The sequence below is a fragment of the Mus musculus genome, chromosome 1, assembly GCF_000001635.26.
Source record: "Mus musculus strain C57BL/6J chromosome 1, GRCm38.p6 C57BL/6J".
Taxonomy (NCBI): domain Eukaryota; kingdom Metazoa; phylum Chordata; class Mammalia; order Rodentia; family Muridae; genus Mus; species Mus musculus.
Window position 1 is genome coordinate 92449786 of NC_000067.6, and position 26012 is coordinate 92475797.

A 26012-nucleotide genomic window follows, 5' to 3' on the forward strand; every position below is an offset into this window, starting at 1 on the left:
AGCCTTAAACACACAATGATGGTGATGGTGTCAGGCTCACCATAAAACCACTTCCCTATGTGTGGCTCACTAGCTGGCTCAAACCAACTCTGCCCTCCCATATAAGCCGCGACAGATGGCACATAAAGCTCTCCACTCACAGGAATCAAGGCAGGCAGTGGCTGTGTTTTATGGTGTTAGTGTATGGAGAAGGTGGGCTTACAGTCAGCACATCAGCCTTCTGGGGTATCCCTAAGTCTCAGGAGCAGCAGCAGAGAGGCACCAAACAGAGCTTCTGCACACAGTAGGGATGAAATCTCGAGAAAAGCAGGAAGACTGGAAATACATCAGACCTCATGGAACCCACACACAGCCAGCCCATCAGCTTGATATTAGAATGGATTCTGATGGCCTACTTTCACTTTGATCCTGACTAGAGATCTCCTTAATAAAATACTTTATTATTATTTAATATTTATTCTTAATAAAATACTATCAAAAGTGGCAAATATCAGGCATAGTGAGAGAAGATGTGAGACAAAACACAGGGAGCACCTGCCAGGGGGCACAGGGAGATGACCAAACAGCAGAAGGGAGCCAGGCCATCCAAGCAGACCCAAAAGACATACACTGCAGTTATCAGATTGCTCTATCACAGATTAAGGCTCAGCAGGGTAAGTGTTAGGGTGCCTTCCCTATCTTGAGTCAATACTGTCCCCACAGTCCCCATAATAACTTGAGGGACTTAGAAGTATGGAGAATTAGGACCCATTATCACAGCAGTCCACGGGAGGAGTTAAGCAAACAGAGCTCAACAGTCTGTGACTTTACGTTGCCTGCAACAGGAAAACTACTGACATTAGACTCAAATATATCAGAGATGACCATTTTCATTACCAGGTTAATCACTACAGTGGCCAACTAGTAACAGAACGATGACTAGTTGGCAAGCAGGAGGACATACATGAAAGCCAGAAAAAAACCATAATCCCCCAAAAGTAAAATACACAGGACAGGTCAGAAAACACCATGAGACAGCCCAGGTAAGTACTTTTTCCAATGTAACTGGATAAATATTACAAACACTCAGAATAACTAGAGGGTTTTGTTTGTTTGTTTTAATACCTTCAGATAACCAGAGAAAGGCTGACGTGAAAGGGAACAGAAAATAAATCCTGGGCAAATATTAGCTGAAGACAGTCTAAGGTGCTGGAGCAACATTCCTGAGAAGAAACTTGAAGGCAAGCTCTGTTGATATGGGTACAGGCAGTAATGTCAAAGGCACAAGATGGAAAGTACTATCCACCTCGCCAACCACACACCCACTATCAGTGAGGCCAACGCTGACAGAGGGAGGCAGGTCCACAATGCTGTAGACCATCCTTCTGCAGCTGGCAGAGGGAGGTAGGGAGTGTGGGACCTGGCGGCCATAGGGAGCAGCTGTATCCACTCAGGTAAGATGTCAGTCCAGACACAGACCATGGTCAGGAGATAGCTCCCAAATGTATATGGTGAATACAATTATTTTCAAAAAGGCTCAAAGAACTTGTTTAAAAGAAAATGTTGAGTCCTTCAAGTAAGGGAGGGAGGAGGGGGAACAGCCACATTGAACCCCTTAATCAAAGCTCAGTGGTCTGTAGCCTCTGCTGCTGCTGACAGGAGTGCAGGCAGCTGTCTCCGGATGCAGACCCATGTGTTCCACACTTTCCAAGAACCAACATGCTACAGCAGATGACGGACAGAGGACACTCTTCCTATTCCATGATGCTACTTGGTGCAGGCTACTGGTCTTGTTAGGTCCCTGACCCTGCCTACACAGCTAGAAATAGCAATGGAGGAACAAAAGACTTGTGAAGAAGATGTATAAACTAGAGAAAGTCACGAGGAGGGAGAGATGCTATTTCCATGTGTGCATCAGTCCGGCACCGTTGCTGCAATGTACAAATGTAAGGCCTCACAAACATACAAATGTAAGGCCTCACAAACATACAAATGTAAGGCCTCACAAATGGAAACCTCAGAGATACACTGTGAGGAGTAAGGTGACACTGGATGTAGCTGTGAAGAACTAGAGCCATCAGCTAGTGAATGGAGGATATGTGTCCAACAAGACAATGTACCTAGAAAGGACACTGGATCCGGTGCTTTATCACTAGAAATGAGGGGGACAGCAGCTGATCCACTCTTCACGGAGGTGGCTTAGTGGTCACATGTATCCCTGACTTTGCTCCCATAGTAGGGCTCACCTCTCTGAAGCTGTTGTAGATCCGGCTACCCTGATGAGCTCCAATAGTGATTTCTGGGAGGTAGACCGGAATGGTCGTGTAATTCAGCACTTCTGTCTTATCCTGAACCCTGAAAAGTAAGACAAACATGGATTACAACAAGCCATCAAAATAAGTACCATTAGACAAATATTCTTAACTCTTCATGTATCTACAGGGACTGGGGAGATGGCTCAGCAATTAGAAGCACTGGATGCTAAGAGAATCTGGCTTCAACTCCCAGCAACTGCACAGCAGCTCACCACTGTCTATAACTCCAGTTCCAGGGGATCTGTCACCCTCGCAAGACATATATGCAGGCAAAACACCAATGCACATAAAAATAAATAAATCTTTAAAAAAAACCCAAAACAAACAAAAAACCCCAAAACAACAACAACACCACTACTACTAACTAAGTGCTGTTCACAAGCAGGCATGTTCAAGGCACCACTTCTCTTAAAGATCTCTGGGGTCATGTAGCCACTCTGCTAAACAGCTCCAGAACTGAGGGAGTTCTGAGAAGCCCTGATACCTTCAGATAGTGGGCTCTCGATGAAGGGTTTGGGAAATGGAAAAATGGAGCCAATGTGTACTTCACACACAATAGCAGGAGTAATCTACCAGCAGATGGTAGTCCCCACGTTATGCACACTATGCCCTCATTAGAAAGCCAAGTGACAGTACCACATGGAACTTGCTAGGTAGCACACTGGGCCATATTTATCAAGGGTAGATTCATTTCTGGTACTACTAATACCAACTGTAGGCTTCTCCCTTGCTTTACCATTTCATTCTGCTGATTCAAGAACGTTTATACAACTGTTACATCCCATTCTCTTCAAAGATGGGTTCAACATAAGCACTATGCTTGAAGAGACAAACCTTTTTTTTCCCCATTTTTTTCTTTTTTTAAAAATTAAATCTGGGCATAGTCATGCGCTAGACACCCTAGTACTTGGGAAGCTAAGGCAAAGGAACTGCCACAAGTTTGAGTCCAGCCTGGGCTACCTGGGGAGACAAATGTCTGAGGGGAAAAGGCACTAAAGCCTTTCTTAATCTTACAGGCTCAAGAAACAAAGTAATTATTTTCAACAAATTCTTAGCTATACCTAAGTTGTAAAGGCAAGAGAGGATGTTTCTTGTCTGCAATTTCCAAGTGTAGATTCTATAACTGTATCTGGTTCCTGGTGGCTAGATGGCTCACTATATAAACCCGTAGGCGACAGCCAGGTCCCCACAGAACTAGAACCTAAGAGGAATGCATGGTGCATGGGTCCGTGGGTCACGCTTGCTTCCACAAGAAATCACAGAGAAATGATGACTGTGGTAAGGCTGAACTTAGTTGGTGGCAGGAATGTCCTAGTGCAAATGCGCCACTCCCACAATGATCGAGCGATTCAAATCCCCCAAGCACAGTTGTTCGGGTAGCCCTGCCTGCCCGTCCTCCTGCGTGGTTTGCACTGGTTTAGGTGAGTGCCCATACTAGATAGACACTGTCAAAGATTAAGATTGCTTTTCTTAGCTTTCATATCCTATCCAGTTGGTTTTTTTCTGCCAAAAGAAATGAAAACATTTAAAAACAGTTCAAGCATACAAACAGTAGAGTCTGTAGAGGACACATTAGCCCTGCTCTGTAAGCTTGCTCTGATTAGCTGTTACATGAAATTCCACAGAGCCAAGGCCTGGCCTCAGCACTACTTTTGAGCACTCCCTCTCTACAGCAACAAGTTGACAACCTTCTCGTGCTCTTCATGACTTGCTAGCAGCATACACACACAGCTCTCTACTGTAACACAGGATTATTCTGTACCTGCTACTGTTAATTCTGTTGAAGTGGTAACAAAATATTTCAACTAAAAATGAAGTACACCTTAAATGTTAACAAATATCAAAGGAGGGTGTCCTGGAAGTATGTGAACTATAGAACAACAGCGCCATCTATGTATGATTTGCCAGAATTACAATTTACACATGCCCCAGAAAAAGAACAAGAAGGCTTTAAAAGTACTCTGTTGTGTACCTTACTTAAACCTGGAGAAACAACTCTTAGCAGAGCTCACAGGATGAAGAGAGACACAGCACATCTCCGGTAAATACTTGTCAGATAGGCTAGAGATAACATCCTTGATCAGAGATAATGAAGAACTAAAGGCACTGGGAAGCCTCTATGATTCAGAACACAAAGCTGATAAGGAGCTATGCTTACGCAATAAACACATTTCAACGCTACAGATGGAGAAACCCATCTGAGAACAATGTTCCTGCCACACCAGTGTCCAACTATGATGTGACGAAGTGTCACAGGCTGATTAGTGCCATGGGCAGACGGCTTTAACCAGAGGCACTGAGGCACGACAACAGAAAAGTACAGAACAGCAATTAAGGTTCTATGGCTGAATATTTCTCCCATAGGAGAGAGGCCACTTTTCTCCCACTTTCCACAGGCTGTTTTTACTTCCTCCTGAACTGTAGTTCTGCCTGAAACCCTGTGGAGAACTTGCATCCATCACCACAGTACTAGATCTCTGTCTGGAAACTTCCAGCAGCTGCAATGAGCCTCATGGGCAGTAGGTGGGGCTGGGAGGGTGGGTATGGGGGTGGGGGTGGGGGGTGCACTGAAATGTAGCTGAAATTAAACAGAAATGTTCTAAAACGATAATTTGGTCAAGTCTGGACCAAATAAGTCTAACTGGCAAGTGGCATGTTTACAGCAATTGTCTCAGAAACAGATCATAATTTTCACTCAAGAAATTAAGATCAGCACAATTACCATTGAAAACTTATGAAACTGAGGAGAGGGCACAACACAGGGAAAGGACAAAGCCACAGTAAATGAAATACAAGCAATTAATTGGATGTTGTAACTCACAAACTCTGGGAAAATTACAGGTCACAGCTCTATACCCTGATAACCATATAACTAAGTAATACCAAAATTATGAATTTTAAGCACGGGTCAGATCAACATGTGTTTCAGATCAAATTTAGAAAATGATATGGTATTATCTGTGGGAGGTCAAAAGCCAGAAATACTCCCTAGTCGCAGTGAGTCTGTTTGGATCTTAGTCCTCGTGCCCTAATGCTAGCTCATACACTCTGCCCAGTTAACTGATTCTAAAAAGCAAGGATCACAAGACATTTGTGTAACAGACTCAGGGCATTAAGAGGAGGTGTCATGGTGATAACAAGACAGTAATAACCTTGCAGGCTGTGAAGAATATAAAGTTCAACACTGGGATTCAGGTCACCAGGTGCTAGAGCAGGACAGAGGTTGCAGTTTCTGAGCTAATCCAGGAACAGAAATGTTAGTGCTTGAGAGCACTCTTCATAAAGAGGAAACAGGAACTCTCTTAACCTAAAAACAAGTAAACAAAACAGACGAACCTCTGGAGGTGTATTGGAAAACAGTGAGGGCAGTTAGGAACTGACCAGAAGCAGAGATCCAAAATGAAGGCACCAAACCACTCCAGCAGAGAACAACAGGATCAGAAGAGAAACCACAACAGAGTAGTACATCAGCCTTCAGAGTAGTCTTTGGGGAGAAGTGAGGGTTAGCATAAATGGAGGGGCCCAACAGCCTCAGACTCTATCCCAAGCACATGACAGAGCAGGGCAAGACAGGCACAGACAGGCTCAGAGTGCTGCAGCAGCTCCACTTCCTGACAGACATCTCACAGCATCTCCACCATCTGGGCTTTCCACTGCAAACCACCCTTCATTTTCTCATCTTCATGCAGCAATCTTATATGGCTTCCTGTCCTCTTAGGGCTGTCCTTCATGCAGGACTCCTCTGCCACACACTTCCTGGACTCATAGCTCCCTGAAACTACGGAAGAATTCCTGACTCCTCAATTCTTGTGTATTTCACGCCTCTAGGGCCAATACCATTTAGATAACATGCCAAGATCAGCAGCTAGCTTGGGATGGGCCCTCTTTGCCTTTGACCACATCGGTATGTTGAAGCTTCCTCATAAGGTAGAAGCTTAGCTGTATGAGGTCTTGTTTCCTGGGCATCTTACCCTCCAATGAGGGACAGTCCAATGTGGACTGGCCTTAACTAATCTATTTAAACAATTAAAGCCTCTCTTGACAGAGATGCCTTGGCTGTAAACATTAAACTTCCTAGTGCTTTTATTTTCCTCCAGGTTATATATGTTGTTATTTCTTTCTGTTCCATTTGCTCTTTTTCAGTGTAGAACTATATACGGGTTATCAATAATAACCTAACCACAGACTCAATGCTATACTCTCTTGAAATTTCCTCTGCCAAAGAGATTAGTCTATTACTTAATTAGCATCAGGCAAGTTCTCAGGACAAGGGCAGAAGGCAGCCAGATTCCTAGCCAAGGTATCACAGCCTAGCTGTTGGTAAAGTCCATGCGTGAGTATGAGCCTCAGTGCTACTGACTTTCAAGTTCCTACTACAAGAGCCCATTATGTTCTGCTTACAAAATGCAGCTACTTTACTAATCTAAAACATCAAAGCCTTCCACATACCTTAAAACAAAACAAATAAATAAAACATGGCCAGATTCTTCACAGCAACACCCCACTCTCTAGTACTAAAACCTCTAGGACAGCAGGGTAGAACGCCATAGAATCAGGAAGCACAATTTTTCTTACTGGATTCTAGGGGAACAGTGAATGGAATCATTCCTTCCACTTCCTGATACCTAGACTGGCTATGGAAGCAGCACCATATACTGAATGCTGATTCAAAGCACATACTACCTTCTGGAGAACCCTGGAGTGTAGGGAAATCTTCACAGTGAGCACCACTATGGGCAGGGTACCTGGCTATACATTTTATTTGAAAGATGAAATAGCCAGATGTGTGATTGGCTGAATATTGATTTATGAGCTGGAGACTATATTTTGGCTGGATGGTCAGGGCTACAGAATGAGGCAAATGCTTCCTGCCTGCTTGTCTTCATTCTTGCTGGCAAGTCCATCTATCCTGTTGTTGCAGCATTCATGCACCAATATTAGAACCAACTTCTTTGGGACTCTAATGTACACTTAAGACTCTGGGATTGGGGCTGGAGAGATGGCTCAGTGGCTAAGAACACTGACTGCTCTTCCGAAGGTCCTGAGTTCAAATCCCAGCAACCACATGGTGGCTCACAACCACCCGTCATGAGATCTGATGCCCTCTTCTGAAGACAGCTACAGTGTACTTATGTATAATAAATAAATCTTTGGGCCTGAGCAAGCAGAGATCCTAAAAATTCAATTCCCAACAACCACATGAAGACTTACAACTGTTCAGCTACAGTGTACCCATATACATAAAATAAATAAATAAATTAAAAAAAAAAAAGACTCTAGGAATCCTCCAGGCCCTCAGCACCAGATAGGGATTAGAGAGAATAGTGTCAAATAGCTATTGCTGGATTATCACAACAGCAACCTATAAATCAATCCAATAAATCAATCTCAATCTCTCTCTTTTTCACATACACACACACACATACACACACACACACACACACACACACACACAGCCCTACCTATTCAAGGGAACAGAATGTATGACTCCATTTCAAGCAGTAATAGGTATCCCATGGTATCCACAGGGTTGCTTTCAGAGACCCTGTGGAGAGCAAACTCTAAGGACATAAAAAGCACAGTACTGACTGTCACACAGCCTCCATGTTTCCAGCCACACACTTTCAGTAATTCTCACGGTGGACACAGCAGTCACTACAATGCTCAAAGAATACTGAGAAGGAAAAATCTCCACATACTCAGAACAACCACAATATTCAAACAAACAAACAAACAAACAAACAAACAACAACAACAAACTTGGCCAATGTTGTGGCTAAAGCAGGCTAACTGCACATTTCTTAGATGACAGTTACAATATACTAAGAGATCATATCTTGCAGTAGAGTGGAACAATGCCAGCAATGCTGTAAGGGACTGAGAGTGCACCATGCTGTCAGCCACCTGCCCTCCTGTGGAATGGCACTGGACACAGATGAGCTAGGAATTACAGGAAAACACAGCAACTGAAATGTAGTTTTTTTCTAAAGTATGAAATGCTGATACAAAGCAGAATATATTAAATGATCAGTTAAATTCAGAGATGGGGAAAGGAAACAATGTACTAAATAGAAAGCACAAGAGAAATGGATTCTAATAGTACTGCTCATTTTAATGTTAAAGATCCAAGTATAGAAGATACAACTGTCAAGACAATATGAAAAAAAAGACGTAACTACTCGCTGTGTAGAAAAATGACTTAAAATTAGGATAATAAAAGTAAAAGAATGGACAAGACACCATGCCTCTGCTGAGAGCAAAAGTTAATATTACTGTAAATGTTAATATAATATTTCAGACAGAGGAAATTTCAGAACAAAAGAAAACAGCAGGCATATGCAGATGAGCATTCTCTAATTAGAAGATGTATTTAACAACAACAATTGAAACACAAGGCAAAAATAAACAAGACTCGATGGAGAGAGAGACCCCAGAGAACGGGCATTGCTTGAACTTTAAGCCCCTTTCAGAACTGACAGATCCTACAGAGGGCACAGATGACCCAGTCACCACAGGCCTCGGCTCCATGACAGGCAGGCTCAGCGTTCCCATAGCAGAACCCACACTGTCTGCTCAATAGAGCATGTGCCAAGGCAAAAGACATGCCACCCAGAAAGACACCTGAATGGAGGTGAAAGGAGAGAAATAGCAGAATGTTTGCAGATCACAGTGGGGTTTGGGGGTGGGGGAAGAATGATAGGTGTAAAACCCCAGATACGACACGAAACAACACACTCCTAAATCATATGTGAGACAAGGAAAGTCTCAACAGAATTCTGAAAATATTTTCCTTAGTGAAACTGAGTGAACCTGGGCTTTGTTAGGAAAGAGGGTCTAAGTCAGCTGTCTACCCTGGGATGCTGAAGAGAGCAGCTGAGATCTAAGGAAGCAGGAGGAAGAGTAAAAACCATCACTGAAAACAAAGCCTCGATGAACAGCCAACACCTGGCTCTTTGAAAGTCACCAGCAGGAAAAGGACTCACAGCACAAAGCAACCAGGAGGAACGTAACTGAATTTAGAAACTGCATGCCAAAGCGACTCTTCTCTGAACAAATTAACAGGTTTCTGTTGATTTTTATTTAATTATACTGCATCATTGTGTATCCACGTGTATACATTCATGTTCCTGTGTGTGTGCAAGTGCATGTGTGTATGTTTGTGTCTCTAATGTGTACAGAGGCCAGAGAGTAATTCTGAGTCTTCCTCATTCTCTTTTAGTCTTAATGTTTGAGGCAGGGTTTCTTACTGAAAGAATTTGGCTGTCTGACTGATCAGCAGGCCCCAGGGACCCCCTCTGCCTCCACACAAGCATGCACAACTAAATCTAGATTCTTATGGGTGTGCCTGGAGTCTACTCAGGTCTCTTACTAGTTAACTAGGTTATCTCTCAACCCTAACTGTGCTTCTTTACAGATAAAATATTCAATACCAATAATTTCTACAGAATAATCTTACCAAAAAAGAAAAAAAAATCAGTAGTTGTAAAATGTTATTTATCTGTACAGTCTGACCCAGTAACAATTCTTATTCTCAATGAAGTAACCTGCTGGTACAACTGCATCTCTGAAGTCCCTTTAAAGATCTAGCATATCCTCTATGGAAATACAAGGCATCCAACTCTACCTGTGTGCCCTGTGTAAGTGTATCTGCTCAGGATGCAACCAGGTACCATCAGAGGGCTGCAAGCTTGCTTACAGACACAGGGATAAACAGAAAAATGGGAAGCCTGTTTCCTCTGAAACTCAAAGTTCCTTCCCTGAGGCTATTTTGTCGAAGTAGTTTGTTCCTTGCTGTGAATGTGGCAGGAAGATACTCCCAGCAGTCTTAACTGGAGGGAAGGAAGTGAGTGGCAGGGGCTGAGTGACCAAGGTATATCGGCCTTTGCATGGAAAGGCTGAGGAAGCAGGACTCAGCCCTGTGTCTGAAGCTTCCCAGGAGTCAGACTTGGGAGTGGCCTTTATAACTCAATAGTTCTGGGCCCTAGTTTGCTTGCATCTCCCACTAAAATGTGCCTCTGCTGAGAGCAGACATTTTATTTGATCTTAAAGTCTTTCAAACTAAAACCAATCCTGGCACAGAGTAGAAGCAAAATAATGACGCAATTAATAACAACAAATTACTATGTACAGCGAGTTGCTCAGAAGGAAAAAGGGTAAAGACCGCAGTCCTGGCTGGTGCAGTTGACAACTAAGTATTAATTATTTAAAAAACTGTCCACTTCTACAGCATGCAGCAGACCCCTGCAGTGTTCACCAAGGAGTAGTCTGTTCCCACCCCAGAAGTTCGCCCAGTGACTCACAGCATCCGCAGGTAGTGAAAGGTCCAGTCGTCCTGTTTCAGCCAAGGCCCTTTGTTGTACTTAAGGTATTCAATGTCCTCTACCACCTAAAGCAACAGAAACAACTCCAGCTAAGAATTGTGAATTCGGCAACACTGCACGTTTACACAGTCCTGGCAGATCATACAAACCAAGAAGACATACAAGTCAAGAAGAACAAATGGCAGGACTTCAGTGGGTTCAGCATGACCCTGCCCCCTCAACATTCTGAAAGAGCAAGGGGACAGAAGTCGCCCTGATGATGAGAGGAAAGCCAATTAAGGAGAGTACCCATATCTTCCTAAACTACTTCCTTCTGCAAGGGAAGGCAGCCACACAGAGAAGCAGAGGAGCCTGAACACCAACATATTCCTGGAGAGCCCAGGCCTCTATTCCTGCCCTTCAGAGAGGCAATCTTCTCATGCTCACTGCTGTTCCGGAACATGCCCAGCTCGGACCTCACTTAAAGGTCAGCGGTTCATAACTAAGATATACTATCTAAACATAATATCTAAACACCAGTCAAAAGGTACAAAAATAAACTGAAGGTGAACAACTTGGTGTTGATCCAGGAAGGTAGTGAAACCAGCTTTCCAGTCCAAGCAGGTCAAGCCAGGAACTCAAAAGAATGCTTACAGGAGGCAGCAGAGCCACACTAAACACAACTTCCTTCTGAGAGCAGAATGCTGTTCCCTGGTAGAACTCACCAGGTCCCCTCTCTCCTGTCCTCTGTACAGAAGGGCTGAGCATGCAGGTGGCTCACAGCCATCAGCTCTGCAAGATCCTTCTGCAGGTCTGAGGCGTCTGAGCTAGCACTTGTATGCTCCTAAGGGTTGTTCACTAACCCTTTCCTGGCCTTCACGTCTGTCTGAGACTGGGTTTTGCCATGCAGCCCTGGCTAGCCTGGAACTCACTATATAGACCAGGCTGCCTCACACTTACAATAATCTTCCTGCCTCTGCTTCTCAAGTGCTGGCATTACAAACAAGCCTCACTAGGCCAGGCTTGTCTGCTGGTAATTGAAGCTTTAGATACAATGAATATACAATGCAATATAAGGCAGAACTCCAGGCTCGGGGTGGGGGCAGTGTTAGTTTCTGTTGTTGTTAACAGGGTCTTATTACGCAGCCCAAGCTGGTCTTGACTTTACTATGTAGTTCAGGCTGGCCTCGAACTTGTTTGTTTTTTTCACCAAATGGATATCCATTTACCCTAATACCATTTAAGAAATTACTTTTCCCCTCTTATTTCACTTTTTGATTTTTATTATCTTGAAGGAACTCTGCCAAACTAAGAGAGTCTTTCTGTGCTGTTCCTGGGGTCTGGCGAACCAAAGCAAACTCACCAACTGGATGATCCGTTATTCTTGTACTAACAACCCAATCTTCTCCTTACTATGCATACACTTCTGTACTTGGGAGAGCAGATGTCCTGAATTACTCCTTTTCAGAATTTTCTTGGTTGTTACTCATTAAGTTCCTTGAAAACTCCATCAAGACTAACTGGGATTTCATAAAATGCAGTTATTAACTGGAATTTCACAAAATGCAGACTTAAGGAAAACAGTTCTCTTTAAGTTAGTTAACTTTTCCTCTGAACTAAGGCAAGGTTCTGTCATGTTTTTTGACACAAGTCCCAAGGCATTCTGCATCTTTACATTTAATTCTGCATCTCTGCATTTGATTTTAAGATCACACACACGAAGCTATTTTTTGAAGAGTCAAAAGCTTCACAGCTCAGGGCAGCTGACGAGCAGGGAGTGTTGGGTGGATTTTGCCATTTGACTGTGACATGCCAATGCTCTAAACTAGCGGGAATCAACCTCGTCAGGTGGTCTGGGGAACCCTGAGCATCAAGCTGAAGAGCGTCTGCCGCTGGCTGGCATCGCCCCACCTTGGTTGGGTCTTCAGCTTCCCAGGAATCGTACACCAACACCTCACACATTTCACTGTAAGACAGAATTAAAGGCACATGGTCAGCATTTCCAGGTCTATGCAAATGCCCAACAGCCACCAGAGCCCCTTGCTCTGACATAAGCGTCCCCCACCATCTGGGACCAGAGTGTCCTGGAATTCATGCCACTACAGTGTGACTGTGGAAGGCAAAGATCACTCATGTCATTTTGTTTTTATTCGTAGTTTTACGTACCCTGAAGATTTTCAGTATCAAACAATCTGTTATACACAATATGCCAAGGACCAGAGAGCCACATGGAGCTAGGAGAGCACACTTCCCCCATGCTTCAACATATCAGGGATAGAAGACAACCCAGCTGGTGGTGCTGGCCCTAACTTCGCTGAAGAATGCCCGCCCCTCAAAGGACCATGGGGCTGTGTATTCATGCACTTCCTCTTCAGCCATGCTGAGTGTTTTTTCTAGATATCTACCTACTACCTGAATAGAATACATAGGACCTTTAGTGCTGAGATTTGCCATGGACTTGAGCATAGATTTATTTTTAGCATCAAGAATTTTAAGGACCTAACAGGAGAGGAAAAATTAAAAACAAAACCAAAAAACCCAAAAAGCCTACCCAAACAAATATACAAAACCTGGATTGAAAAGGCTCCCGTTGGCTCTGCAGCGTGAGGCTGTGAGTGGAGAGAAAGCACTCTGGGCTGTGTGGCTCCAGCCTCTGCAAGGCAATCTGTCTTACACGGGAGTGCTGGGCTGGGCTCACCTCATTTTGGGGAGGAAGGTTTTCTTGTACGCATTCTCGATGTCCTGGAGATAGGCAGAGGTGACCTTCATTTCATGTGGCTAAACAAAAGCAGAGAAAACATCCCAGGAGGTGTTCAGACTTATTTTTTAAAAATTGTATGTATGTATGCGAAATGTGACCACAATTGGAGGTACTTCTTCTAAAGAGCTACCAGCTTCAGGGGACAGGCAGTGAGAATGATTCCTGACTACAGTGGAACCTGTGCCATGACCACCCCATCCCCCTTTTATAAAGCAACTGTTTTTGTGTTGGTGAGACTAAGACTTGACTTAGAAAACACATAGGTGACAGCTTAAATTTGGACTCACAAGTATTTGAAACATTTCAAATATGTTATCTAGCTTAACAAAATTTCTTCCTACAGCTATGGAATATGACTTGGGTTTCTCACTGACTTCTATAAACAATTTTGCTGAAAGTTATTTTACAAAGGAGATTAAATATTTGCAGTTCCCTCTGTAATTCCATGGCAAGTCCTGAGTTATTCATCAACTTAGAGTGAGCTCTTACGCAGCCTGAGGGACATGCACAAACAAAATGGTTCACTTGTCCTTGTCAGGGCAGGGAAGAGCTGGTTCACCTAGAGGGTAAGCAAGATGGCTCAGTGAGTTAAGGATGCTCACCACACAGCCTAGACACCTGGGACCAATCTCTGGAACCCATGTGAAAGGGGAAGAAAGAATGTCACAAAGTGGTCCTCACACTTCTGTGTGTGTGCTGGGATACATGTACATCTTGACAGTTTACAATACATGGTAGTACATATAATAATAGTAATCAATACATGTTTTAAAAACCACTTGACGCCTGCACTAGGAATGATGCCCCTGAGCCCCTGCGAGGACACAGCACTGGGATGGCCACTTTAAGCTCACTGCAGCAATCTCTATCTCCACCACAGCATGCAAAGGCCATGTCTTCCCCATGACCAGCATCTATTAATCTCTCAGAGTGTCAACCAAAAGGGCAGCTGGATACGGAGCACATGGCTCTCTATAGAATCAGGACATGTGAAGGACATCCAAATCACTTTCATTTCCAAGCCAGAGGATATGAGACTCTGAGAAGAGAAGGGTCCAGGCAGGGTAGATGGGGTGCTCGCTCTGTCTCCCCATAAGATGACTCAGGGACAGATGTGTGTTCATGGTTGGGATCTCCTGCACATGTGTGCTGACCTGGCACCTGGCCCATGCTGATCACAAGAACATGTAGACACCTGGCTCTTATGGGTAATGACTTACATCTCCTTTCTTCTGGATCCTGCTCTGTACCTCCGGCACGGGCACATCGATATAGATGACTGCGTGTGGTGGCAGGTACTCCGGGAGAGTGAGCCGCTTAATTTCATTATAGTGGTCCACACCTACAAGAGAGCCCATCACCATCAGAGTCCAGACGGCTCTAGGCTTCTCCTGGCACATGAGGATCTATACCAAGACTTAACCTAACCACTGCCCACAGGACAGACCTTGTGTGTGTCTACCTCATTTCCTGGGCAAGCTGGAGGCACACCTGCATTCTCCTCATATGTTTCTTGAGTTGGGATGCATAATAGAGCCAGATATGTGTATCTGTTTCCTTACAGTACACATATGAGACTCTGCTCTGTAGGGAGCTCTAAGTATTTCAGATTCAGGTGGAAACGTAGGCCACTCTTCCCTGGTTCAGAATATCTCAGAGACTTTGATGTAAGCATCTAGTGAATCAGATTTACACAGAAATGAAGCAGAGCACTGAGCCTGCCATAGTCATCTCACCTCAGCACCCAACACAGACACCACAGTCCTGATGATCACTCTTGTTATTAGAAAGAACAACAACCCAGAGTCATCACACACAACCTACCCACACTAGCCCCAATAGGGAGAAGGCACTAGGTCCACAGTGGGATATCCACACTTGGGCACCTCTACGCAGTGTTGAGAAACACTGTTTCCACAGCAAATCATCCAGAAGTGACATGTGGGTGCTTGCACTAAGCCCATGGAAAGACACTTCACTTCCAAACATTCCAGTGACCCTCGAGGTCACTGTGTTGAAGGCTATCTTGGACTGCTCTGTGATCAAGACTAAGGAGAACCAAGCGGGAACAGGAAGAGTGTGATGGAGGAGGCATGCCCATGGGCTAGGGCACCTGCCCCAACTGCCCTGACCACACCTACACAAGGAGAAAGCTATGCGTTGCCCTGCTTGCTAGACTGGCAATGTACTAGCCCTGGCCCTCTGCTTGCTTCCTCTGTTCCATCTCCATTTGTCTACTTATTTATGCCAACATCTCATTCCTTAGGCCATTTTTGCCTCCCTGGATGCCAGACATTAGCTAATGTGCTTTTCCCTATTCTGGTACTAACATGACTGACTACAGTCACTAACCCTACACAGGTGAACTCCAACGGCCACCGGCTACAGCATTCGTGGCACGGCCAACCCCTCCCTCCCTCCCTTCAGCTCTCCGTGTGCACACGAAGCCATGGAGTGTTACCCTTGGGGTTTCTGCCTCCTCAGAATTGTACCCAGGACCTGGCTGCCTCTCTGTTATCACTCATGGGCATTATCGAGTCAAAGCAGGCTCACTGTCACTGCTGACATCTATTCCTCAGGCCTTAGCAGCAGGAATCTGTAGGTGTATCTTGAGCCCATCTCAGAGAGTCTCACATTCAAGATTAGCCAAGAGAAGCCACCATGCAGCCCACTGATTCCTCTTCATTCTAGAAGGTGGTCTTCCATTACACTCCTGCTGTGCTTCTGGTGCTTCTGCAAGAGTGACCACTCTTCCCTGCTTGTCAACGTTAGCTTCAGGAGTAGATAGCTCCTGCTACCAGTGTCCTCCAATCTAGGCCACCTGTTCCCTTCCCACTTCCTCCCAACCGGCCTCCTTCCCTTGGACTTTCCCTCACCACACATGTTCTCTTCAGACATTCCTGTGATCACCTATCAAATCTTCCTTCTCACACCTACATGCTCAGTGGTCCCTCGGTCCTTCCAGAAGGTATCCGAGCTTCCCGCCCTAATAAGGTGCCAGTCTTTGCTTGTCCATGCCCTGACTGCCACTCCAACACCACACTGGCCAGCCCCCAGCCCCTCTTCTACCACAGCACTCGCCTAATGCTGACGATTCAGCCGTCCTCACTCCTTCCTGTACTCGATGGATAATCCCTGAAGGCCAGTTACCACAGGAGCTGTCCCTGGCCATGACTCCCACCCCTGCCACATGAGCTGGATTGCAGGGTGCTCCTCTACAGCACTCTGGATCAGCTGAGGGGTGGGTGCCAGGCATGCTGTTCCGCCACTCCTTATTTCTGTTGCCTTAAGGTCCCTTCCCTAGGACAGCAAAGCCTTGCTTGGTGTGCCTGCGCATCCAGCCAGAACTGTGCTCACAGTGCCTCAGAAATCCCCGTTGACCAACCTCAACTGCTGCTTGGCATGTGTAGGGCGGGCAGGCTTCCCCTCCGGCAGTAGCAGCATGTTTCTGCCCACTCTTCCTGCCCCCATACACAGGTGCATGCCCTCTAGCCACCCAAAAGGAAACAGCAGGGCCAGAGCCAGAGCCTCAGGTTGCAATCATTCCTTTGCTTGCCTCAGTTTCCCTGATCAAACACATTTACACTGACCTCCAGCTTTCAGTGCCCACTGCTGCAGCCATCAAGCACACAGCAAGAACCTGACACTGAAACCGATGCAGGCCAAGCACAGCATGCGCAAACTCTTTACAGATACACCAGCCTCTCTGGGGTTCCCAGCCAGCCTACTTTAACCAACAGCCTTTTATTCTTCCTCCTTTGTTATCTGCCATTGATGTAACCAACACCAATGTTCCTAAAATAGGGTCATCAACTGGAGGGAAGCAAGGACACTGGCAACTGTGCAGGGACAGAGGGGAAAGTAGAACAACCCAAATCTATAAACCCATATGCTGGAAACTGGAGAGTTCAGCACAATTAGTTACACAGACCACGGGAAACTAGTGAGGCTATAGGACTGAACTGAGGGTCATGGGTCTCCTAGGGAATGGCTGCAGGAGCTGTGGCCTGAGTATTCCTGAGCACCAAGGATGCCACTTTGCTTACAGGGTAAGTGGAGGGACAAAAGATAGCTATTTAGGATGAAGAAGACAATGGGAACTTAGTGAGCCCCCTCCTAACCTGGGGAATATGGTACACCACAGCACTTATTTAATTCAAAATACCCTCCCCTCATCCCCTGCGGAGGCATACCCATCAGCAGAGGCACATGCACACCAGGGGTATATTAAACAACTTACACTGCTTTCGGATATAGCCCTGGTTGTACATTGCCTCCAGGAAGACAAAGTCACTGTAGATGGAGCGCTCCAAGACCACACCTTGTCCTGTCAAAACAGGTAAACAAAAAATATGAACCAAACAGATTAAAAAGTACCTCTAACTAGAAATTTCATTTTAGAAATGGAAAGCCAAGAACAACAAAAATGACTGTGACTTACAATTCCAGTTCTTACCACATACATTCAAAGACCACACTATCTACAAATGGAAAGCCCTTTAAACCATAGTGCTCTTTTGGTCTGGGGTAACTCTGTCTTCTCCATCACCTGTGGCAGAGAGGACTATGGGTCTCTATCAGATCCTTGAGGATCACTGGGACCTCTCCAATCCTGGCCTCCTCCTCCAATCCACGCCCTACTCCTCACAGCCATCAGGGCCTCTCAAGCATCTGAATATAAAGAATTAATATACAAATGTTTCAAGTTCAGGATAATTTCATAACTCTTAGTTATCTCATGTGTCTGGAAATGGGACAAACTCATGGGCTTGTCACAAGAAGTGGCATTGCAACATTTGGTACAACGCTGTACCAAGAGGCCAATGCACCATTCCTTTTTCTCTTGAGACCATCTCTATCATTAAAGAAAACTATTTGTTCTCTTTCAACAGCAGCTTTAGATTACAGCCTCAAAACAATCACATCCCAAATAACACCCTGGTTCAGAGCATTGTTCTGTTGACAGAGAACTGCTTTATACTCCAAATATGCTTTCTAGACCAGCAGTCAGGTAACAATCTCAGATCACTTCTTTCTCTAGGTCCAGTGTCTTCTACATCTTTTAGCATGATCTAAGAGACACACAGCTCCCCGGGGATACTCCTGTCTTTGAGGTGGTCGTGCTGAAGAAGCCAAAGATGAATGCTCCCATCGTACTCGGTGAGAAGGCAAACTGGAGGCTCACAGAAGACACCATCTCGCCATTATATCTTGATCCTTCCTTCTCAGCAGCAGGACACTTCAGCCTGATAAAGTTGTACTCAAACCTCCTTTCTCCTTCAGAGTAAAGACTTCCAAGTTTAAAACTCTCAGCTGGTAACTTCTCGCCTTTATTACCAGCATCACCAGCTCCATACAATATAACCACTCAAGATCTTTAAAAGTCCCTGCGATCTACCCTGCGAGGCTCAGGCAGAACTTTTCCCTCAGGAGAATTGGCCCCGAGGCACCACTCACCCAGAGAGAAAACTGGTTGTTCTGTAACTTCACCTAGGACCAGCTCCCCAGAGCAGCTCCCAAGAGGGAGACTCCAGACCACATAGGTTTCTAGCAATAACACTAAGACCAGAGCTTCCATCCATGAAAGGAAATACTCATTAATACAATTGGAACATCAAAACCAGACACTTCAGCATGACTTGGGGTCTGTGGACACACACCGTGTGCTCAGGAACCCAGAGTCCCAGGCAATGGGTCCCAAATTCGAGTTTGGGAAGCAGCTTTATCAGCTATCTTGAGGCCTTGCTGAAAACACATTCTTGTTCTCACAGCTCAGAATCACTGAGCCAACTTCCTAGGGGTTGAACTTCCTAGCTGAACTTGTTTCTAAACCCACCATCAACCACAAGGAAACCACTGCTACAGGAAGTAGACACAACCTTAAATATAAGCTACCCGGTCTTTCTCACACAATCTGTCCATCAATCATGGGTGGTCATACGAAGTAGACACAGCTTTACACGACAGCTACCCCTTCTCCCACACAATTCACTCATCAACCACAGGGTAGCCACTGCTCTAAGGGGTAGACACAGCCTTAAATAACGACCACATCCTTTCCCCCTCCCCACAACATACCACTGTGAATACAGTTCCTGGTACACAGCTTTGGCTACAGGTTCAGCAAGATGTCTGCTGTTCATTTTCAGGGCATTCTGGGTTCAGGGCAGGAAGGGCTGTATTCTGACCTTATCTATACACTCCGGTTCTATCATCTGCTCTCCTCTCACGTCCTAACTGCTTCCTGGTCCCTGCTGCCAGTCTTCCATTCTACACATTGCTTGCTCAAACGTTTACTTAGATAACATCTGGGGACAGTTTCTTTTAACTGAATGGGCACCAGGATCCCCACCTCTGCTACCTTTTTAAGGTTTAACTTTTAAACTGACCACTGTCCCTCCAGAAAACCCATTGGCTGTCATCCATGTCTCTCTCCATGGGACATGTAGTCCATCCTCATGACTGTGACTTCACATTTTCCCAGTCATCTGTATGCTGTCCTCCAAATACAGTGTCATACCGTCAACAAGCTGCAGAGCTCCCTGTCGTGGGCAGCAACAATAAGGCTACACTATTTTGAGCCTGCATCTACAGGGATTTTGAGGACTTACAATCTTACTGGAAACACAGAACTTACCTAAAAGTACCTATTCAGAAAACCCTCTCCTCAGAAAACCATCAAGGAGCATGCCCTCCACCCCCGACCAAGGACACAGCCATACCTGTGCTCAGCAGGTGCTCCAGGGCATCTGCATACTGAAGAAGGCGGCTGGCATACAGCCAGGACTGCAGGCGGTAGCTGTTGCCATCGTTGCTCTTGGGATCATCATAAAATTTCTCTAAACTACAGCTGCCACTAAACTCTATGTCGAGGGGCCTTCCATCGCCTGTGGTGGTGCTTGAGTACTGTATCCCTGCTTCTGGGTAGTGCTTCATGCCTATAGGGAGAAGACCTGGATGACCACTCACTCCTACTGCAAGTGTGTGCTTGGACAGAAACCCAAAGAAAACTTGAATGTTATTGTCAGGGCTGGTCATCAGAACCCAAGGGAAAGTCCCCTTTGAGCCCACACTTCATCACATACTCAAGAAGCACATTCTATGCTGTGGACAACAGCTAAAGAACATGCTTCTCCATTCTCTACAACCAAGTAGATCAGCACACCCCTTCCAACCCTCACCCCACTGCTGCAGTCCAATATTCCCAAAGGCAAGCAGGCAGATGGCTGCATGAGGAACTGAAGAGGCCAGCCTATGTCCCATCACCCCACGTGAGAGCCAATGTAGTGACAGCTCCTCTGGCAGGGCAGCTCAGAAAAGGACTCTGCCGCACTCCCAGGTAAAGTCCTATTCCAACTGGTAACTGCCAGGGATGTTTTTAATGTTCCCTTTGAAAGATTAACACCTCTCTCTGATTTGATCTGAGACAGGGTCTCCCCATGAAGCTATGGTTGGCCGAGTACTCACTACATAGCTCAAGCTTGCCTCAATCTCATGGCAATCCTCTTGCTGTAGCCTCGTAAACACTAAGATTATAAGCATATACTCAACAAGCAATTAAAAATATAAAAGACCTACCTTAGGCCTAAATCTACCTAGTCAATAGCCAAGCAAATTCTAGCTGGGATAAGCAGCCACATGCCTGACAGGCCAGGGCCACTCTGCCCGGTGCATACCTAGTTGCTGTGCGATCTCCTTTGCGAGCTTGTTTTTCCCAGAGCATATGTTCCCATCTACTGTTATCACTCGGCTGTACTCATGCAGCTTTTTGGTTGTCTTATCACCAAGAATGGCGGCCAAAAGCCCATACCTCAGCTTGCAGTGCACACTGGTATGAATTCGTCCCTGAAAAACACAACAGCACATCACCACTGTGGTTACTGCAGGCATTAGCAGCTATTATATAAAACACTAAGAGGCACCTCTTGTTTAATGACCTGACTCCCTTCTTCCTCGGTGTGAGCTCTCTGAGAACTGGCTGTTCACCTCCTTAGGTCTCAGAACAGACTAAGAAACAAGGATGCTTGTTATGTTAATGAAAACTGGATGGATGGATAGACAGATGAACAGATGGACAGAAGGATGGATATGCACAAATAGCAGCAGGGAGGGGGACCTGACAGAATAAAGTATCTCTCTGATCTAGGCTTTTACCTTCTGCCTGTTACTAATTCCCTTACCTCCAAGAGACTTTAAGCACGAGAAAGCTAGAAAACTTAAGCTTAAGTAGAGTTTCCATGCTCTAGCGCCGAGAATGATGCCTGCAACAGTGGGAACTGGCCACTATCCACAAACAGAGCTATATAAGCATGATTTTTGCCTTTCTTTAATTCTGTAATCACCCACAGAAGCTGAATGCCCAGGCTCTGTGGAGAAGCATCATCTCCCTCTCCTGCTGCACGGATGCAAGGTCCTCCTCACACCCCTCATCCACAGGCAAGGGACGTCCTCATCAGCAGTCTCCCAGTCTACTCCTCAAACTGAAGCTAAAATAATCCACTCTCCCCAAATAAAATCACCAAGCTGGGGACAGTGGAGGATATATAATTGAAAGGTGAATAATTGAAAGGGCAGCAAATTTTAAAATAAGCAAACAGATCTTACAAAGATCACACAGGCAGCATGTAGGTGCCTAAGATGCCCCCTTGGGAACCAGGAGATGTGCTGTGTGTGTGTGTATGCTCACTGGATGCTCATAAATGCAAATGACTTCCAGCACCCACGTCAGCACCCATACAGCAGGATGCTCTGTACTGCTAAGGAGTGCAAATGGGATGGTCGGTAGAAGACAGATGGTTATAAAACTACAGCCTCACTAACAAACCAGCAAACACATCACCCAATGATAGGAAACATTCCCACAAGAAATTTGCATGCATACTTTTTTTTTTTTTTTTTTGGTTTTTCGAGACAGGGTTTCTCTGTGTAGTCCTGGCTGTCCTCGAACTTACTCTGTAGACCAGGCTGGCCTCGAACTCAGAAATCCACCTGCCTCTGCCTCCCAAGTGCTGGGATTAAAGGTGTGTGCCACCATGCCCGGCTTTGCATGAATACTTAAATCAGCTTTTTCACAATTGCCTTATGGGGAAACTACCAAGATGATCTTCAATAGGTAAATGGATAAATGGCAGTATAACCAAACTATGGAATTAAAGGGAATGACTAAAAAGGCCATAAAGACACAGTGAGTCTTCCCCCACCCCTGCTGTTTTTGGGGGCTGGATTTGAGACAAGAGTCTTGCTATGTAGCCCTGGCTGGTCTGGAACTCCCTGTATACCAGGCTGTCCGAGAATTCATAGATCTGCCTGTCTCATGTTGGGATTAAAGGTGTGCACCACAACATCTGGCTTAAGAAATATTGTCTAGATTGTGTACGTGTGTGTGTGTGTGTGTGTGTGTGTGTGTTAAAAGAGAAACAAGTACTCTTAACAGCTGTGCAGCCCCACAAATAAATTCTAAGTGTAACTGTCAAAGTCTATGTAAAAAAAGAAAGCACTGTGTCAGGTAATATGTGTGACTGATTACACGAGTCTAGCATAGGCAAAATGACAAAAATCATCAAAAGCACAGTGGCTGTCAGGAGTTGACAGGGTGGGAAATAAATGAATATTAAGGACAATAGATTTTTTTTTTTTTAGGGCTGTGAACTACTCTGTGTGTATTGTAAAGTCCAAAATATAATATTGCTCATTGTGCAAAACAATAAAACTTCACAGCATAAAGAATGAACTCAATGCATGAAAAGCTTAGGGTGGAACGGGGTGTGACTGAACTTCCGACATGTGAATATATGAAACGACTTCACTGAAGAGGGTGATGTGAAGATACAGGGGAAGGAGTGTGGTCTCTGAGGGTCAAGGTCAAGAGTGGATTGTGAATATGCTCTGTGCTCTTGCTGCTGTGCTCCACTGCGATCCTAATAGGCTTAAGCTGACAGTGCTAATTCATAGTGGGGCTTAGGCTGACAGTGCCGATCCAGGCTCACATTCACACACACCTCGTCTCTCTCTGGTTCACATCTATACCTCTTTCACACACAGATCACTCCTGTTCAAAATAAAAATCCTTAGCATGACTGTCAACCCCTTTCCGATTTACCACCTATGTAGTTCTAGCTACTATAAAGCAAAGAAGTTATGATGCCGTCATAAGACGTGTCCTGTTTCCAGCCACGGTCCCCTAAGCACCTACTGTCACCCATTATTCTGCATGCACCCTAAAAGGTCCTAATCCTCCCCAATCTACCCCAAATCTCTGTTGCTGCTCCACATCACGTCACCCCAGAGTCTACAAGGCGTTCCACAAAGCAGTTTCTGAACCGATGAGCATGCGGGCCCAGGCTCCGGAGCTCCGGCATCTCGGCTCTCCGTATGCAGCCGGGAAAGTGAGTCCCGCTGCACCGGTGCTGTGAGCGGAGGCCTCAGGAGCTCGCGGCTCACGGGTCTGACAGACGCCGCCGGAGCGTCAGGGCTCGGAGCCGACAGGCCGAGATCCAAGCAAGGAGAGCCACCCGCCGCTCACCACGCGCTGGGCTCCGGCCGCGAGGCCGCGCGCGGGAGCCGACGCCGGGACGAGTCTCAGCAACCTCAAGGCCATGACTTCGCCGTCTGCGCCGGCTCAAGGACCAGAGGGACATGAACGCGACGGGGTCCTAGCTCGTCCGCGGCGCGCTGCCATGACGTCACCACTGAGTGTTCGCGGCGCCTGTCGAAAAAAGAAAATATTCCGGAACTGGGACGGGGCGGGGCCAGAGGGAAGGGGCGGAGCTTAGGCTTGTCGACGCTCTAGTTGCTTGAGCTTAGATTGTTTGGGCGAGGAGCGCGCCTAGATCCTAGACAAGTTATAGTATGAAAGTGGCAAAGGGCTAGAAGTCCTGCCTGGGCCTTGAGGCTCCCAGCTTTGAGCTCGGGTTCTCGCAGATGCTTGAGTTGTGTGACAAAAGTGTGACCCCCCACTCCCAGGTGTTCTGTGGGGTGAATCCTCTCGCTCCCCAGAATCTGTGCTGTCTCCCTGCTCCACGCCCAAACGTAGACCCACTTTCTGTTTGAGTTCTGTAGGGAGGATCCGCTCCCCGCCCTTCTGGTCGCTGAGGAGAGAGTCCATTCCCCATCTGAGTTCTAGGGGCGTCACATTCTCCCTGCCTAGGTTTCTGAGAGAAGGACCTGTCATCAGCTTGAGCCCTGTGGGGGCAACCAATTCACGACCTAGCAGTTCTGAGCTTTTGTAGTGCTAAGAGCTGAGGTGGCCACAGACCTGGCACCACCATATATCTCCAGTGCAGATCACCCTGCCTCATTTCCACAGCTGCCGACTTTATAGTCACCTCCTGGAAAGCTCTTCAGCTCCAAGAGCCTCTGAGGTGGAAGAGTGCAGTGCGCAGAAGCCAGGAAAGTGCTGATAGGGAGAGGATCCCCAAGACAATGAGGAGTTCTGGGTTGGGTTTGGACCACTTTCCATGTAGTTAACACAAAACCTCCCCCGCATTTCTGGATTTCTAGAAAGTCCTGTATCCTTACAGTACATTGAATACGGGAAGGGGAAACCTCTCCTCATTTCTTTTGAATCCTGATCATTATCTCATTTCCCTACTCCCCTCCAGTGTAATTCAAAAATCACTCAACCCCAAAAGAGAAATTTCCCAAGCACGTATGTTTTACTGAAGAATTTTACTTTATACATAAATATATGATACTAAATATGTACAGTCTCCTCCAGAAAACAGAAGCGATAATGCTTACTATCGCATGTTATGCTGCCATAACTGTCAAAGACAGTACAAAAATGTAAGACCTCCATATATCAGTATCTCAGCAAATTGAATCCAGCAACACATGAAATGAGTGGTGCACCACAAGCAATGGGATGTCATCCTAAAATCAACTGATATAAAAAACAAACTAACCAAAATAATTATGTGTGATCAGATTGCTTGGTTCAGGGAAAGCATTTGACAAAATTCAATATTCATTTAAAATAAAAGAACACATATGCTCCAACAAAGGCTACAGGGTGGCTGCTTCATCTTCATAAAGTATGCCCACAAAATCCTAAAGCTAACATCATATGAATAGAGAAAGAATGGGATAAGAGCACTGACTGCTCTTCCAAAGGTCCTGAGTTCAAATCCCAGCAACCACATGATGGTTTACAACCATCCGTAATGACATCTGACGCCCTCTACTGGTGTGTCTGAAGACACCTACAGTGTACTTACATATAAATAATAAATAAATATATATATATATAAAAAGCAAGGGGCCTGCTTTCCTCACAAGTACTCAACAAAGGAACCCCTAACCCACATAATAAGTACAAAAGATAGAAGAAGAATACATACAGGAAAAAAAGAGATACAATTATTTGTAGATTATATTATTTTTACTCAGAAAATCCAAAGGAGTTGACCAAAAAAAGCTTCTAGAATAAATAGCAAGTTCAGCCAGGTTATTCAATCCAAAAGGCAAACACAAACAAACAAAATAAAAAAGAGAAACACACACACACACACACACACACACACACACACACAGAGAGAGAGAGAGAGAGAGAGAGAGAGAGAGAGAGAGAATTACACAGTATTCTGTATGCTAACAGCATAGAAGTCAAAGCTGAATAGCAGATGGAATTCAATTTATATTTGGTCTAAGTAAACTTGT

At 45.4% G+C, this 26012-nt stretch overlaps 1 protein-coding gene and 1 non-coding gene across 3 annotated transcripts in view; both read right to left on the reverse strand.

Annotated features, from left to right (window-relative positions):
* Ndufa10 (NADH:ubiquinone oxidoreductase subunit A10) overlaps positions 1-24040 on the reverse strand; it is a 34340-nt gene extending 10300 nt beyond the window's left edge. The window contains exons 1-9 of one of the 2 annotated variants that reach the window (XM_030242321.1): positions 23602-24040; positions 21032-21200; positions 20078-20293; positions 17596-17682; positions 14576-14697; positions 13293-13372; positions 12506-12560; positions 10595-10680; positions 2226-2334 (exon numbers count right to left, since the gene is read on the reverse strand). In XM_030242321.1, coding sequence (XP_030098181.1) covers positions 2226-2334; positions 10595-10680; positions 12506-12560; positions 13293-13372; positions 14576-14697; positions 17596-17682; positions 20078-20291 — 753 coding nt within the window. In that variant the 5' untranslated portion in view covers positions 20292-20293; positions 21032-21200; positions 23602-24040. The remainder of the gene's footprint in view (positions 1-2225; positions 2335-10594; positions 10681-12505; positions 12561-13292; positions 13373-14575; positions 14698-17595; positions 17683-20077; positions 20294-21031; positions 21201-23601) is intronic. The other variant, NM_024197.1, reaches the window with a different exon arrangement.
* On the reverse strand, positions 14698-14757 carry Mir6900 (microRNA 6900). Its single transcript, NR_105865.1, has one exon. It is a non-coding gene; the product is annotated as a microRNA 6900 (primary transcript).
* Positions 24041-26012: the final 1972 nt, after the last annotated feature.